This window comes from Miscanthus floridulus, chromosome 11, assembly GCF_019320115.1.
Source record: "Miscanthus floridulus cultivar M001 chromosome 11, ASM1932011v1, whole genome shotgun sequence".
Lineage (NCBI taxonomy): Eukaryota > Viridiplantae > Streptophyta > Magnoliopsida > Poales > Poaceae > Miscanthus > Miscanthus floridulus.
In genome coordinates, this window is record NC_089590.1 from 52436049 (window position 1) to 52447204 (window position 11156).

Genomic DNA, 11156 nt, shown 5'->3' on the forward strand with positions numbered 1-11156 from the left:
TATAGCAGAATATAGTCAGACTTGAAAGAAATAATATTTTATGGATTGTAGCATTTATAAAGAGTTTTGATGGTGCCATTTATAAAGAGTTTTTCATGTGACAGACGAGGGATACAGGTTTTAACCAATGCCAAATAAAAAACACAATAATAATATCGTTCTTTGTTCAAACCTTTCAACTCAATTTTGTTCTAGCTTCACAGCTGACCACGAGCTCTCAGAGTCACATGTAATATATGCGAATGCCAGGTTTATCTGGAGTACCAAACTGTTGGTACAACATGTTAAGTTTGCTAGTCAATTTAGGTTACAGCTATAGAATCAATACACATTATGCTAGAAACCAGAAACTAAACTGGTATATGAATCTCACTAGCTCAGTAGTTGTTACCGGGTCCTGAAGAAAGGCTATCATTTGAAATATGAAGTCATAGTCACGCTGCAGGGCAGGTTATGAATGATCGCAAGCTACCAAAGATCAAGATAACAATATTCGCATACATCAGGACCAACACATCCTTCACTATGATTCATATGCTGTACCATACTATGAAGCTAAAATCCAACAATACACAAGGCCAAACTCCAACTTGACCGATAAGAGCTTAACCTCTAACAAATAAAACACCTAACAAATCAAAAAGTTCATGAACTGCAAAACACCAAAATCAAACACCAGAATGGCAAATGATCAACCCATGATAGCACTGACAAGCACTCCAAATTTGCCTATTCTAGATGCCACAGGGCTCTGAGTATAAACAAGATAATGGACACCTAATATTCAATGCATCAGGGTTCAGGGCAAAAACATCCATTGATAGGTAATTCCTTGAAGCTCAAAACTACATATTCTCAGATGCGGCATCATATTAAGATGTCAATTGGTAAATCTGATAACAGACTCCCAAAAGAAGAGAATACGCATAGGTTCGTCAATGAATGAACAGTTCATGTACTGCAAATCACAAGACCTATCACTTATAGCACAAGCAAATAATCAACAGATGAGGCACCAACAAAGTATTTAAATGTCATGAGAACCTATTTAAGATGACAGGGCTAGTATTTAAATGTCATGAGAACCTATTTAAGATGACAGGATATCACAAGGAAGTAATCAACCTATGAGGCACTTACAAAGCATCTCAATGTGCCATGAGAACCTATTTCAGATGACAGGGCCCTACCACTGCACCATAGCCAGGTGGTGCAAAGTGCAAACCCAATAGAAACGTCCTAGCTACGCCACTAGCTTATCAATCAAAACCAAGATGAGAAAATATCATCCTACAAGTTAGACAACTGCAGGCTCAACAGCACACTAGTAATCAGCAGATATATGCTTAAAAGGTCAAAACACATAGAAAAATCATAACAGCACTAGTTGTAATGCAGGAACAATATCAGAAGGCGACAACAGATCTACAATTCAAGCAATTTTAGATATCAATGAATTTGACATGAGAATGCAATGCAAGGGGAATTAGAATGCAGGCTCAACTCAATATGTCACATTAATTAACCCTACCAATTGTAAATATGCCCACTTGCCCAGAATCGAGACCAAAAACTTATTTGGAGCACAAGACACACATTTAGTTCCAAGACGAGGGAAACTTAACATAGCCAAGGGTAGCAGATATCACTGTCCTTCGAAATACCGTTTGTCATGCATCAGCATAGCACAAGCAAACTAAAACAAAACAGTGAATCACCGGCCAAATCCGGCAGCATTGAGACCAAGCAGCATCTTTCCGTCCCCCCCAGCAGGAATGTATGCCACATTCGGTGAGCGAGCCAGCTCTGCAGCAATCTCCTTGGCCGCCTCAATCCTCCTGAGCTCGATCAGCCCTGTCCCAGCCATCGCCGTGGCCTCAGAGATGAGGCGCGCGGACTCGCTCTCTCCCTCGGCGCGCACGATGGCCGCCCGCCTCTCCTGCTCCGCCTTGGCGACGAGGAACTTGGAGCGCTCGGCCTCCTGCTGCGCGACCTGCTTCTTCTCAACGGCCAGTGAGAACTCGATACCGTAGGAGAGGTGGGTGATGGCGACGTCGTCGAGGATGATGTTGAACTCGCGGGCGCGGCGGATGAGCGCGTCGCGTACGAGCGCGGAGACGTGGGGGCGCTCGGTGAGGAGCTGGTCGGCGTTGAACTGGGCGACGACGGCCTTGAGCACCTCGTTGCCGATGGAGGGGAGCACCTTGTCGTCGTACTCGAGGCCGAGGGAGGTGAAGATGGTGGGGAGGTGCTGAACATCGGGGCGGGAGAGGAGGCGGAGCGTGAGGTTGACCATCTGCAGGTCCTTGGTCCCCGAGTTGGAGGAGAAGTTGTGCGGCCGCGTGCGGATGTCGAAGATGAAGGGCTTCTGCAGCCATGGCACGAGGAAATGGGTGCCCTCGCCGACGGTCTCCGGGAGCACCCCGCGGAACCGGTCGAAGATGACGGCGCGCTCGCCGCCGTCGACGGTGTAGAGCGACGCGGAGGCGAGGGAGGCCGCGGCTCCGAGCCCCACAGCCGCCTTTCGCGATGTTGGTCAGGAACGACACCGCCGCAGGACCGCCGGCCATGGTTGTTTCTGGGGGATTTGGGAGCGCGGCGGCGCGGGGACGAGAACCCTGGGGGATTGTGTGTCTGGGGGGCGGCGGCGCTATGCGGACCTGAGCGTGGCGGGTTCTAGCGGGTTTTGCAGGGGTTCATTGCGCGTTGGGTCCGCCCATTTCTTGCGAGATAAGAAGGTCGGAAGCGGCGGTCTGTGTCATGGCACGTGGGCCCGTCGACAATTTTTGTGGATTGGGAGAGAAGAAAGAAAACTTGTCTGAGTTTTGCGTTGGAATTGGACTTGACTCACGAAGAATGGGCCGCTTTGTGGCCCATTAGAATGGCAAAGCCAGTCCCGTTTCGCTAAATGGGCCTAAGACCCAACACTGCTGGTTCGTAAGTCCATGGGCTAGTTGCCAGCTGGTCCTTCGGCGCAGGGGCCGTGGTACGCCATGGGCTATATGTGCCTACTGTCTACACTCTACTGCAATAAGTGTTTAAACACCGACGCCGTGGTGCCGGGAGCGCACGCGTGCTCACTTACGAAGGAGGTGGTCTGAGCCTGACCGGCCGCCGCGGGAGAGCGCACCGCACTAGTAGAACGAGGAGGCGGCGCAGCGCTGTTCCGGAGGGGACACACATCGCCTGCACGGCACGTGGTGGGACGCACTTGCCAAGTGCAGCTGCTGAGGCTGGCCGGGGCTCCACTACACTACACCCATTCTTCCGCGGGCCGCCGGTTCCGGGCCGGCCAGCGCCCCCACGCACCCGCCCCAGCTCTTCGCACGATGGACGGCGCTGATCTGATGTGCACGTCCCAACCCGGCCGGCGGGCGGGGACCCTCGACGCAGCGAAAAAGGCGATCGAATCGACCGATCAGGCCGTGCAGGAGGAGCGCGCCCTCGCGCTCGCTGCATCGTGCCGAAGGCCGAAGCCGGCATCAGTTACTGCTCCGCACGACGCCTGCCTGCCGGTGCCTTGCCGTGCACACCGGTTCCTTCCTCTGGACGCGTCGCTTCCTGTTCGTGTGCCTGCCAGCTCGTGAACCCGCCCGGTACACTGCCGCTATCACTGTGACCCTGCACGACTCGTCCCTTCAGAGTTTCAGATCCAGCGGCCTCAAAGCAAAGGCAAGCGCGTTGGCTGCCCGGAAGAACGGGAAGCGATCGAGCCCATGCAGCGAATACACACACGGTACAGTGGCGCCGAGCTGTGCCGCCGGCTATCCGGCGAGACCAGCAAGCAATAATGCGAGGGCGGGCATTATTATTGCCGGGAAATCGCGCACTGATTGTTGTGGACTCGTAGTGGGGGAGCGACTCGGCTCCATCGACCTGCCTTTCTTTTTATAAAGCCTGACAACTAACATGACAGGCCGTGCATGATCTATCCAGCTCCCCAGCATCCTCTCTTCTTTATTTCCTTCGAGGATAAGAGGATTTAGCGCGTGTTTAGTTTCTACCCTAAATTTTAAAAAAGTGCTATAGTACCCATCACATCGAATCTTGCGATACGTGTATGGAGCATTAAATATAGACGAAAAAAAACTACTAATTACACAGTTTGGTTAGAAATTACGAGACGAACGTTTTGAGCCTAATTAATCTATGATTGAACACCAATTGCCAAATAAAAACGAAAGTGCTACAGCAGCCTAAATTCCCAAATTCACCCAACTAAACACGCAAATAAGAGGATTGTTAAGGATGGATACACCATACATGGCTGGAGCTCGAGGTCGGCAAGTACGGCCCATGTTCGTGTTTGCTTCCTCCGCAATCTCTCTGTGTTTCGCAGAATCGCAGTGTACAAACGCCAAACCAGCATTACGTCAGTCAGATCGCGTGTGGTTGTCGTCTTCGCCCGTCTCGGTCGCTTGTTCAGGAACAAGTCGGTCTGAGCTCTGAGGGTGGTTGCCTGTGAGGCTGTGACGACGCCATCCTGTTGCCGTGTGTTTGGTTGCAAGGACCAAGTGGGATGGGATGCGACATGACCTGGGACGAGCTGTGTTTGGTTGGGAGGCTAGCAGGGTCGAGGACATCCCACATGCGAATATACCCATCAGATGTCGGACATCCCCGTCCCCAGAAATTTCACGGACGAGAATGCCCCAGGTGGGACGAGCCGCGAGTGCGAACTGTCGGAAAGAAGAGCGACGCGGAGAAGAGAAGAGAGAAGGCCGTGGTCGGGCACGGTGGAGGGCGGCAGGGGTGGAGGTCCATGGGCGACTGAGGTCCGACGAACTTCGGAGGTGGAGATCCGGCGAGACAGAGATCCACAGGCACCGTGCGCGGCCATGGGAGCAGAGCTCCGCCCCTGCACCGTCGTGGTCGGCCCCGGCGAGATTCGCCCCTGGCGCCGGCGTGCCCGGCCCCAGCAAGTTCCGCCCCCGACAGGCGCGCGAGCTCTGGGGCCGGCCCTGCCGCCGTGGAGGCGGCGCCGGGCGGTTCGCGGCCAGGTTCGCCGACGAGGTGGCGCGCGGCTGAGCTCGCGGTGGAGGCAGGTTGCGGCCTGGTGCGAGCGGCTGTTGGGACGGGAGGACAAGGGGAGAGAGAGGAAGAAAAAAAAAGGAAAAATTATAAATGGGTCCCATTTATTAGTGACAGATCCCACTTTTAACGTCTCCATGCCAAACAAAAAATAGATTGGCCCCATCTCTCATGAACCAAGAAAATGAAGTCATCCAATCTCCCGAACAGGGCCATGTTTAGATTGCAACTTTTTGCAACTCGATGAATAGTACCACTTTCGTCTTATTTGACAAATATTGTCCAATCGTGGACCAACTAGGCTCAAAAGATTTATCTCGTGATTTCCAACTAAACTGTGCAATTAGTTATTTTTTTTACCTACATTTAATGCTCCATGCAAGCGGCTAAAAATTGATGTGATGGAGAGAGAGTGAAAAAACTTGGAATTTGGGGTCATCTAAACAAGGCCCAGGTTGAAATCATCCCATCCCATCTTAATTCAAACCAAACGCTACCTTGGAGTACATGGCCGATGCATAGCGCTCAGTCAATGCAGCGAGCTGGGGTACTGGCACAAAAGCAACTCTGTGGTTCGTGCCTTCGTGGTGCAGTTGGTAGGTGACGAGACATGACACGCACGCACGATTCAGACATGAAATCAATCAGCTGAGACGATCGCACGCGGGGCTGGAGCCTAACAGCCCGCACGCGGGGCTGGAGCCTAACAGCCCGTTTGTTTGGCTGGGCCTCATCGTTGTAAATTTCCAGGTAGAACGATATTTTTCTTTCACATAAATTAATTAGCAGTACTTCTTTACGAACCAACAACAATACAAACCAGCCAAACTAACGGCCGTAAACTTTTCAATTGAACACCATTCAGGTACTAGAGGTAAAGTAATTACACATTGCATGACTGCATCAAGGCTTTTCCTATCACCACCGATTCAACACCATCAGCACACTCACCGCTGCTAAAACGAAACAATTCATCTGAGGACGAAGAAGTGTCAAGAGATTCATGAAACTTCAACAAAGAATAAACAGCACACGACAAACGCCCTACGACAAACGCAAGAAGACAGAACAGAAAGATCTCTTTGTTTTTCTTCTTCTTCCGAACCTTCCATGAGTTACCGAATGACCACTACGCTGCTGCCTGACAAGTGACAAGAACACAGGTGATCGAACGGACCTCAGCTCTGGCGGATCGATCCGGTGGTCCTCAGCGGCCGGTCGTCCGCCTCGTCCAAGGACGCGCTCCGGCCGGACCGCGCCGCCGTCGACGCCGACGCCATGCCGCCGAGCGTCTCGATGCGCGCCACGATCTCGGGCATCGCCGGCCGCTGGTCCGGGGCGGGCTCGGTGCAGTCCATGGCCAGCCGCAGCATCTCCACCATCTCCTCCTCGGCGCCCGGGTGCCTGAGCAGCTCCGTGTCGAACACCTCGGACGTCCACTCCTCCTCCACCACGGAGCGCGCCCACCGCGGGAGGTCCACGCCCTCGTCGTGCAGCACCGCGTGCGTCGGCGCCTTCCCCGTCAGCAGCTCCAGGAGCAACACGCCGAAGCTGTACACGTCGGCCTTCTGCGATACCCGGCGCGGGTCCGCCACCACCTCGGGCGCGCGGTACCCCGAGACGCGGGTCGTCGGCGCGCCCGCGGGGCCGACGAGGTGCGCGAGCCCGTGGTCGGCCACGCGCGCGTCCACGGAGCGGCTGAGGAGGATGTTGGAGGACTTGATGTTGCCGTGCGTCACCATGGAGCCCGTCGCGTGGATGTACTCGAGGCCGCGCGCCGTGGCCAGCGCGATGCGCCTCCTCGACTCCCAGCTCAGCGGCGACCGGCCGGAGCCGCGGTTGCCTGCAATGCAATTAGGAACCCCGTCAGAAAACCTGATTCAATTCGGTCATCAAAACAGAGAGGGGTCGGTTGACATCGACAAGAACGAACAGAGCACGTACCGTGAAGCATGGAGGAAAGGCTGCCCATGGCCACGAACTCGTACACCATGAGCTTCTCGTCCTTGCTGAAGTAATAGGCCTGCAGGGGCACGACGTTGGGATGGTCGATCCCGCCGATGGCCGCGACCTTGTCCCGGAACTCGCGCTCCGGCAACGAGGTCTCTTTGAGGCGCTTCACCGCCATGACCGGCCCAGACTCGATCGCGGCCTTGTACGTGGTGCCGTACGTGCCCTTGCCAAGAACCTCGGCGGACGCGCGCAGCAGGTCCTCGAGGTCGTAGGGCCGAGGAATCCTACCGAAGAAGAGAAGCTTCTTCCGTCCCGCGGCTGCGGCTGGTGGGACTGAAGGCAGCGGCGGTCGCGCGTCTGAGACGCGTGGAGTGTAGCCGTTGGGGCTCATTGCCTCTTTGCTGTGCAGGGCCAGCTCCGCCGCAACGGCGTCATGGTTGCGGTAGGTTGGTCTCGGCTCCCGGCGCAGCGCGCCACACGCGAGGACGAGGACGGCCGCGATGAGCAGGAAGCCAAAGGCGCAGCCAATCACAATGCCAGCGATGGCGCCGCCGGCGAGGTGATGCCTGCCTCGTCTGCGGCTGTCAGTCGTCGGGGCCGGTGCTTCGGGCGGGAGCGTGGGAGACTGAGAGGACGGCGCTTCGGAACTCGGCGCTCGGCACGGTGGGAGGGGCTTGCCGCACAACGGCATGCCGAGGAAAGACGTGGCCGGCATGCCGCCGAAGTTCGTGGGTATCTCGCCGCTGAGGTTGTTGAAGGAGACGTTGAACGAGGTGAGCGACGGCATGCTGACATTCGGCAGCTCACCGGTGAGGCGGTTGCCGTCCAGGAAGAGCAGCTGCAGCCGCCCGTTCTTGGCAATGGCCGGCGATATCCTCCCCGAGAAGCGGTTCTCCGCGAGGTTGAGCTGCGTCAACGCCGGCAGCGCCAGCACCTCCGCGGGGAGCTCGCCGGAGAGGAGGTTGGACTGCAAGTTGATCACCCGGAGCTCGACGCAGGAGGCCAGGTCCCGAGGCAGCGTGCCGGAGAGCGCGTTGTACCGCAGCGACAGCACGGCGAGCTTGGTGAGCTCGCCGAGCGGGCCGACGGGGAGAGCGCCCCGGAGGCCTTCCCCGGGCAGGTGGATCTCCGTGACGCGGCTCCCGGTGCAGACGATGCCCGTCCAGGAGCAGGTCGGCTGGGACGAGTTCCACGACACGGTCGCCGACCCGAACGGCGCGAGGAAGGCCTGCAGCGCCGCGGTGTCCGAGGCCAGGTCGTCGGCGCCCCGGGCCGCGCCGGCCGCCAGGGCCAGCAGCAGCAGCAGCACGGCGGCGGCGCGCGGCGGGAGCATGGCTGGCTGTGTCGCGCCGCGCCTTTTCTTTCCACCCCGGGCGGCCTGATCACACCATGCGGGGGCAGCTGCTGGGGGAGGGAGAGGAGGGAAGACCGGAAGAATGGAAACAAGACAGTCGAATATCGGAAAGAAGCTTCTTTTTTTTTTTTTCCGGCGCTGGGCTGTTTAGGTGCAGCTGGCGCCTGTACAGTGGGGAAAGACGAGGGGGGTCCAAGCCCGCAACGGTGCGTGAATTGTGATCCACGGTGAGATTTGGACGGTTTCTGCACCGCCGGATGGAACGTTCTATGGCCCTGATGCAAGAGTCTTGGGCAGTGAGAAAAAAAAGGGGAGTTGCTACGTGCTGAATGAGAAACAGATGTCAATCTGAGCTGGAATCGTATCGATCAAATCAACAAGTGTTGTTATGTGTGTTAGGCAATGTTTGGTATGACAGACAACAGCCTACACAAATCATGTACCGCATCCCTCCTACTTGTAATAAAGAAAGACGATCCTAATCCAGCTCGCTTGATGGACGGACGTCACGCAACTTGGCGCGTCGCGGCGAGATGCACGCCAAGAGTTGTTCTGCTGCCATGGCACGACCAAGAGAGTAAACGGCCGCGGCGAGCTCGACCGGATCTTGGAGCCGTAACCGTCAGCACCGGTGGGTGGCCAGTAAATGTCATGATGGGGTTGATGGCGTAGTCGTCGGGACTGTTTCGCAGTAATCACTGTCACCATAGATGCAGCAGTGGTGCTAGCTCCCAAGCTACCGACGTCAACCGCCTTTCGTTTCTGTTAAGCCGTGGCGTGCAGTCAGCCACTGACAGAAAGCCGAAGCACTTCGGTCCGGTTTGATTCCAAGCTCCTAAAATTATTTTAGGAGCTAAAAGTTTTAGAAATTTTAGGAGACCGAAAAAATCTCATAAAAGAGTGTATAAATACAATAGCAAAAAGACCATGCAACCCTTCCTCTTTACCCCTGCTCCTCTGCTCCCGTTGTGGCCCTCGCTCTCCTCCTCCTCGCCGTCTCCGCGGAGGTGGCCATCTCGACGGACGGGAGCGTGAGCAGCTCAACCACGTGCCGCCGCCTCGTCTTGGTCGCGGCCTTCCCCCTGCCCGTCGGGGAGCACGAGCGGCGGAGCACGGGTGGTGACAGGGGTCCGGCCCCCTTTGTCCATTATTTCTCTATTTGCCATCTTCTTCCTACGGCCACGGGAAAAAGAAAAGGGAAGCCCGACGGCCAACGCCCAAGCCCCCGGGTGGCCACGTCCCCGTCCCGGCAGCAGCACCCTGATGAGGACATCCCTTCTATTGATACAACCACACCTGCTCCACAACTAAGGTCCGATGGCAAGAGCTTGAACACGACAACTTAATTATCAGATAAAGTCGTTCCTCGCTGTTCATACAAACTCGTCTCAGAATTGGATGCTACTAAATCATAGGTGATGATTGTCTTATTCTTAGGAATGTTGGTCAAGACCCCATTGCCTCATGTTTAGACCCCATGATGAGGATGGAGCAGCCGAACAAGTGGGAATCATCATTAATGGGGCGCTTAGCTCATCTCGAGACAGTAGGAAACACTCCATCAAAAATACCATAACTCCTTGATACGAGATCCAATAAAGCTGGTTTTTGGCTTGTTGGAAAGAGCTCGTCGTCCTCTTTCAGATGGGTCTAACTCCACTATCATAATCTACCTGAAGCTGTGTGCAGCAAGCAAAATGATGCATAGACCTACAGCTTGGGCCTAGGCCTTGTACTGACTAGAGCCCATTGGGGGATGCCCAGATTAGGGTTTCCCCCCCCCCCTTGTGCTCTCCTCCTTATAAATAGAACTAGTAGCCATCATAATGAGGGTGGGTTTTGTTTAGATGCAAGATAGCTGCTGCTTCTTCCTTGTAAACGCGTGTGTCGGTTAGACCACCCGATTTACTTGTTTCAAGACCCCAACTTGTGATTCAAATTCAGCCTTTGGCTTAAATCCGTGAGTTATTTGCTTGTTCATCTTGTTCTTGCTTGTTCTCGATTGCTTGCAGGTTCATGGTGTTCTTGACACGGCAAGAACATCACAATCGGAGCCGGTGTACCTGTTGCTAAGGCGCAACAACCTTGTGGTCGTTGTAGTCGGACAGCCAACGTTGAATCCACCCCAAATCGAGTTTATCCACACTCACCGAAAGATCAGGAACAACCCCTTGTCCCATCATGTGGTAATCAGAGCAAGGTTCTTTGGTGAGTGATTTACCGTTCATTACTTTACCTATAGTCTAGAAATATAAAAATAGGATAGAACTGAAATTCCAAACATAAGTTTGAGCCTTGCTGATCTGCTTAGTTCTTTGCTTGTTGAGTTTGTGGTTTACATCGTGGTGTCAAGTGCTGGTTCTTAGGTTCTAATCCTTTAGAGTTTCGAGTTCTTGTCACGTTTCAGTCACCACATAATCCGTTGTTGCCTTTCCCCCCACTTCAGCCGCTGCAATCTCCACCAATACCACCACCACCACCACCAAAAGCACCGCTGCTCTCTCCACCTTTTCGCTGAAACCCTCACCATCATCACCTTCAGTAGCGCATACACAAACACTACCTTATGCACCTGTCCTTTTGGTGCAAATCTGAGTACACTCAGTTTTGAAAATAAGAGAGTTCAAATTGCATATTTGTACTACTTGTTGCAATCCTTATCCCTAGTAAAAGAAAGTCTATGCTACTTGTTGCATTCTTATTATAATCATATTGCAAAAGTTCAGTTTGTGCTACTTGTCGAAAAGAAAAGAAAAGAAAAAGAAAACACAATAGAAAATAGAAAATAGAAAAGAAAAAGAAAGGAAAAGGAGGAAAG

At 54.1% G+C, this 11156-nt stretch overlaps 1 protein-coding gene and 1 pseudogene across 1 annotated transcript; both read right to left on the reverse strand.

Moving 5' to 3' along the window:
* Positions 1–1492: 1492 nt before the first annotated feature.
* Positions 1493–2700, reverse strand: LOC136493098 (prohibitin-3, mitochondrial-like; annotated as a pseudogene).
* Positions 2701–5782: 3082 nt separating this feature from the next.
* Positions 5783–8481, reverse strand: LOC136493099 (probable inactive receptor kinase RLK902). The gene is made up of 2 exons (XM_066489143.1): positions 6976–8481; positions 5783–6874 (listed from the first exon to the last, which is right to left on the reverse strand). Exons 1-2 carry the CDS (start codon positions 8315–8317, stop codon positions 6210–6212), a joined length of 2007 nt encoding a protein of 668 aa, XP_066345240.1. The 5' UTR covers positions 8318–8481; the 3' UTR covers positions 5783–6209.
* Positions 8482–11156: the final 2675 nt, after the last annotated feature.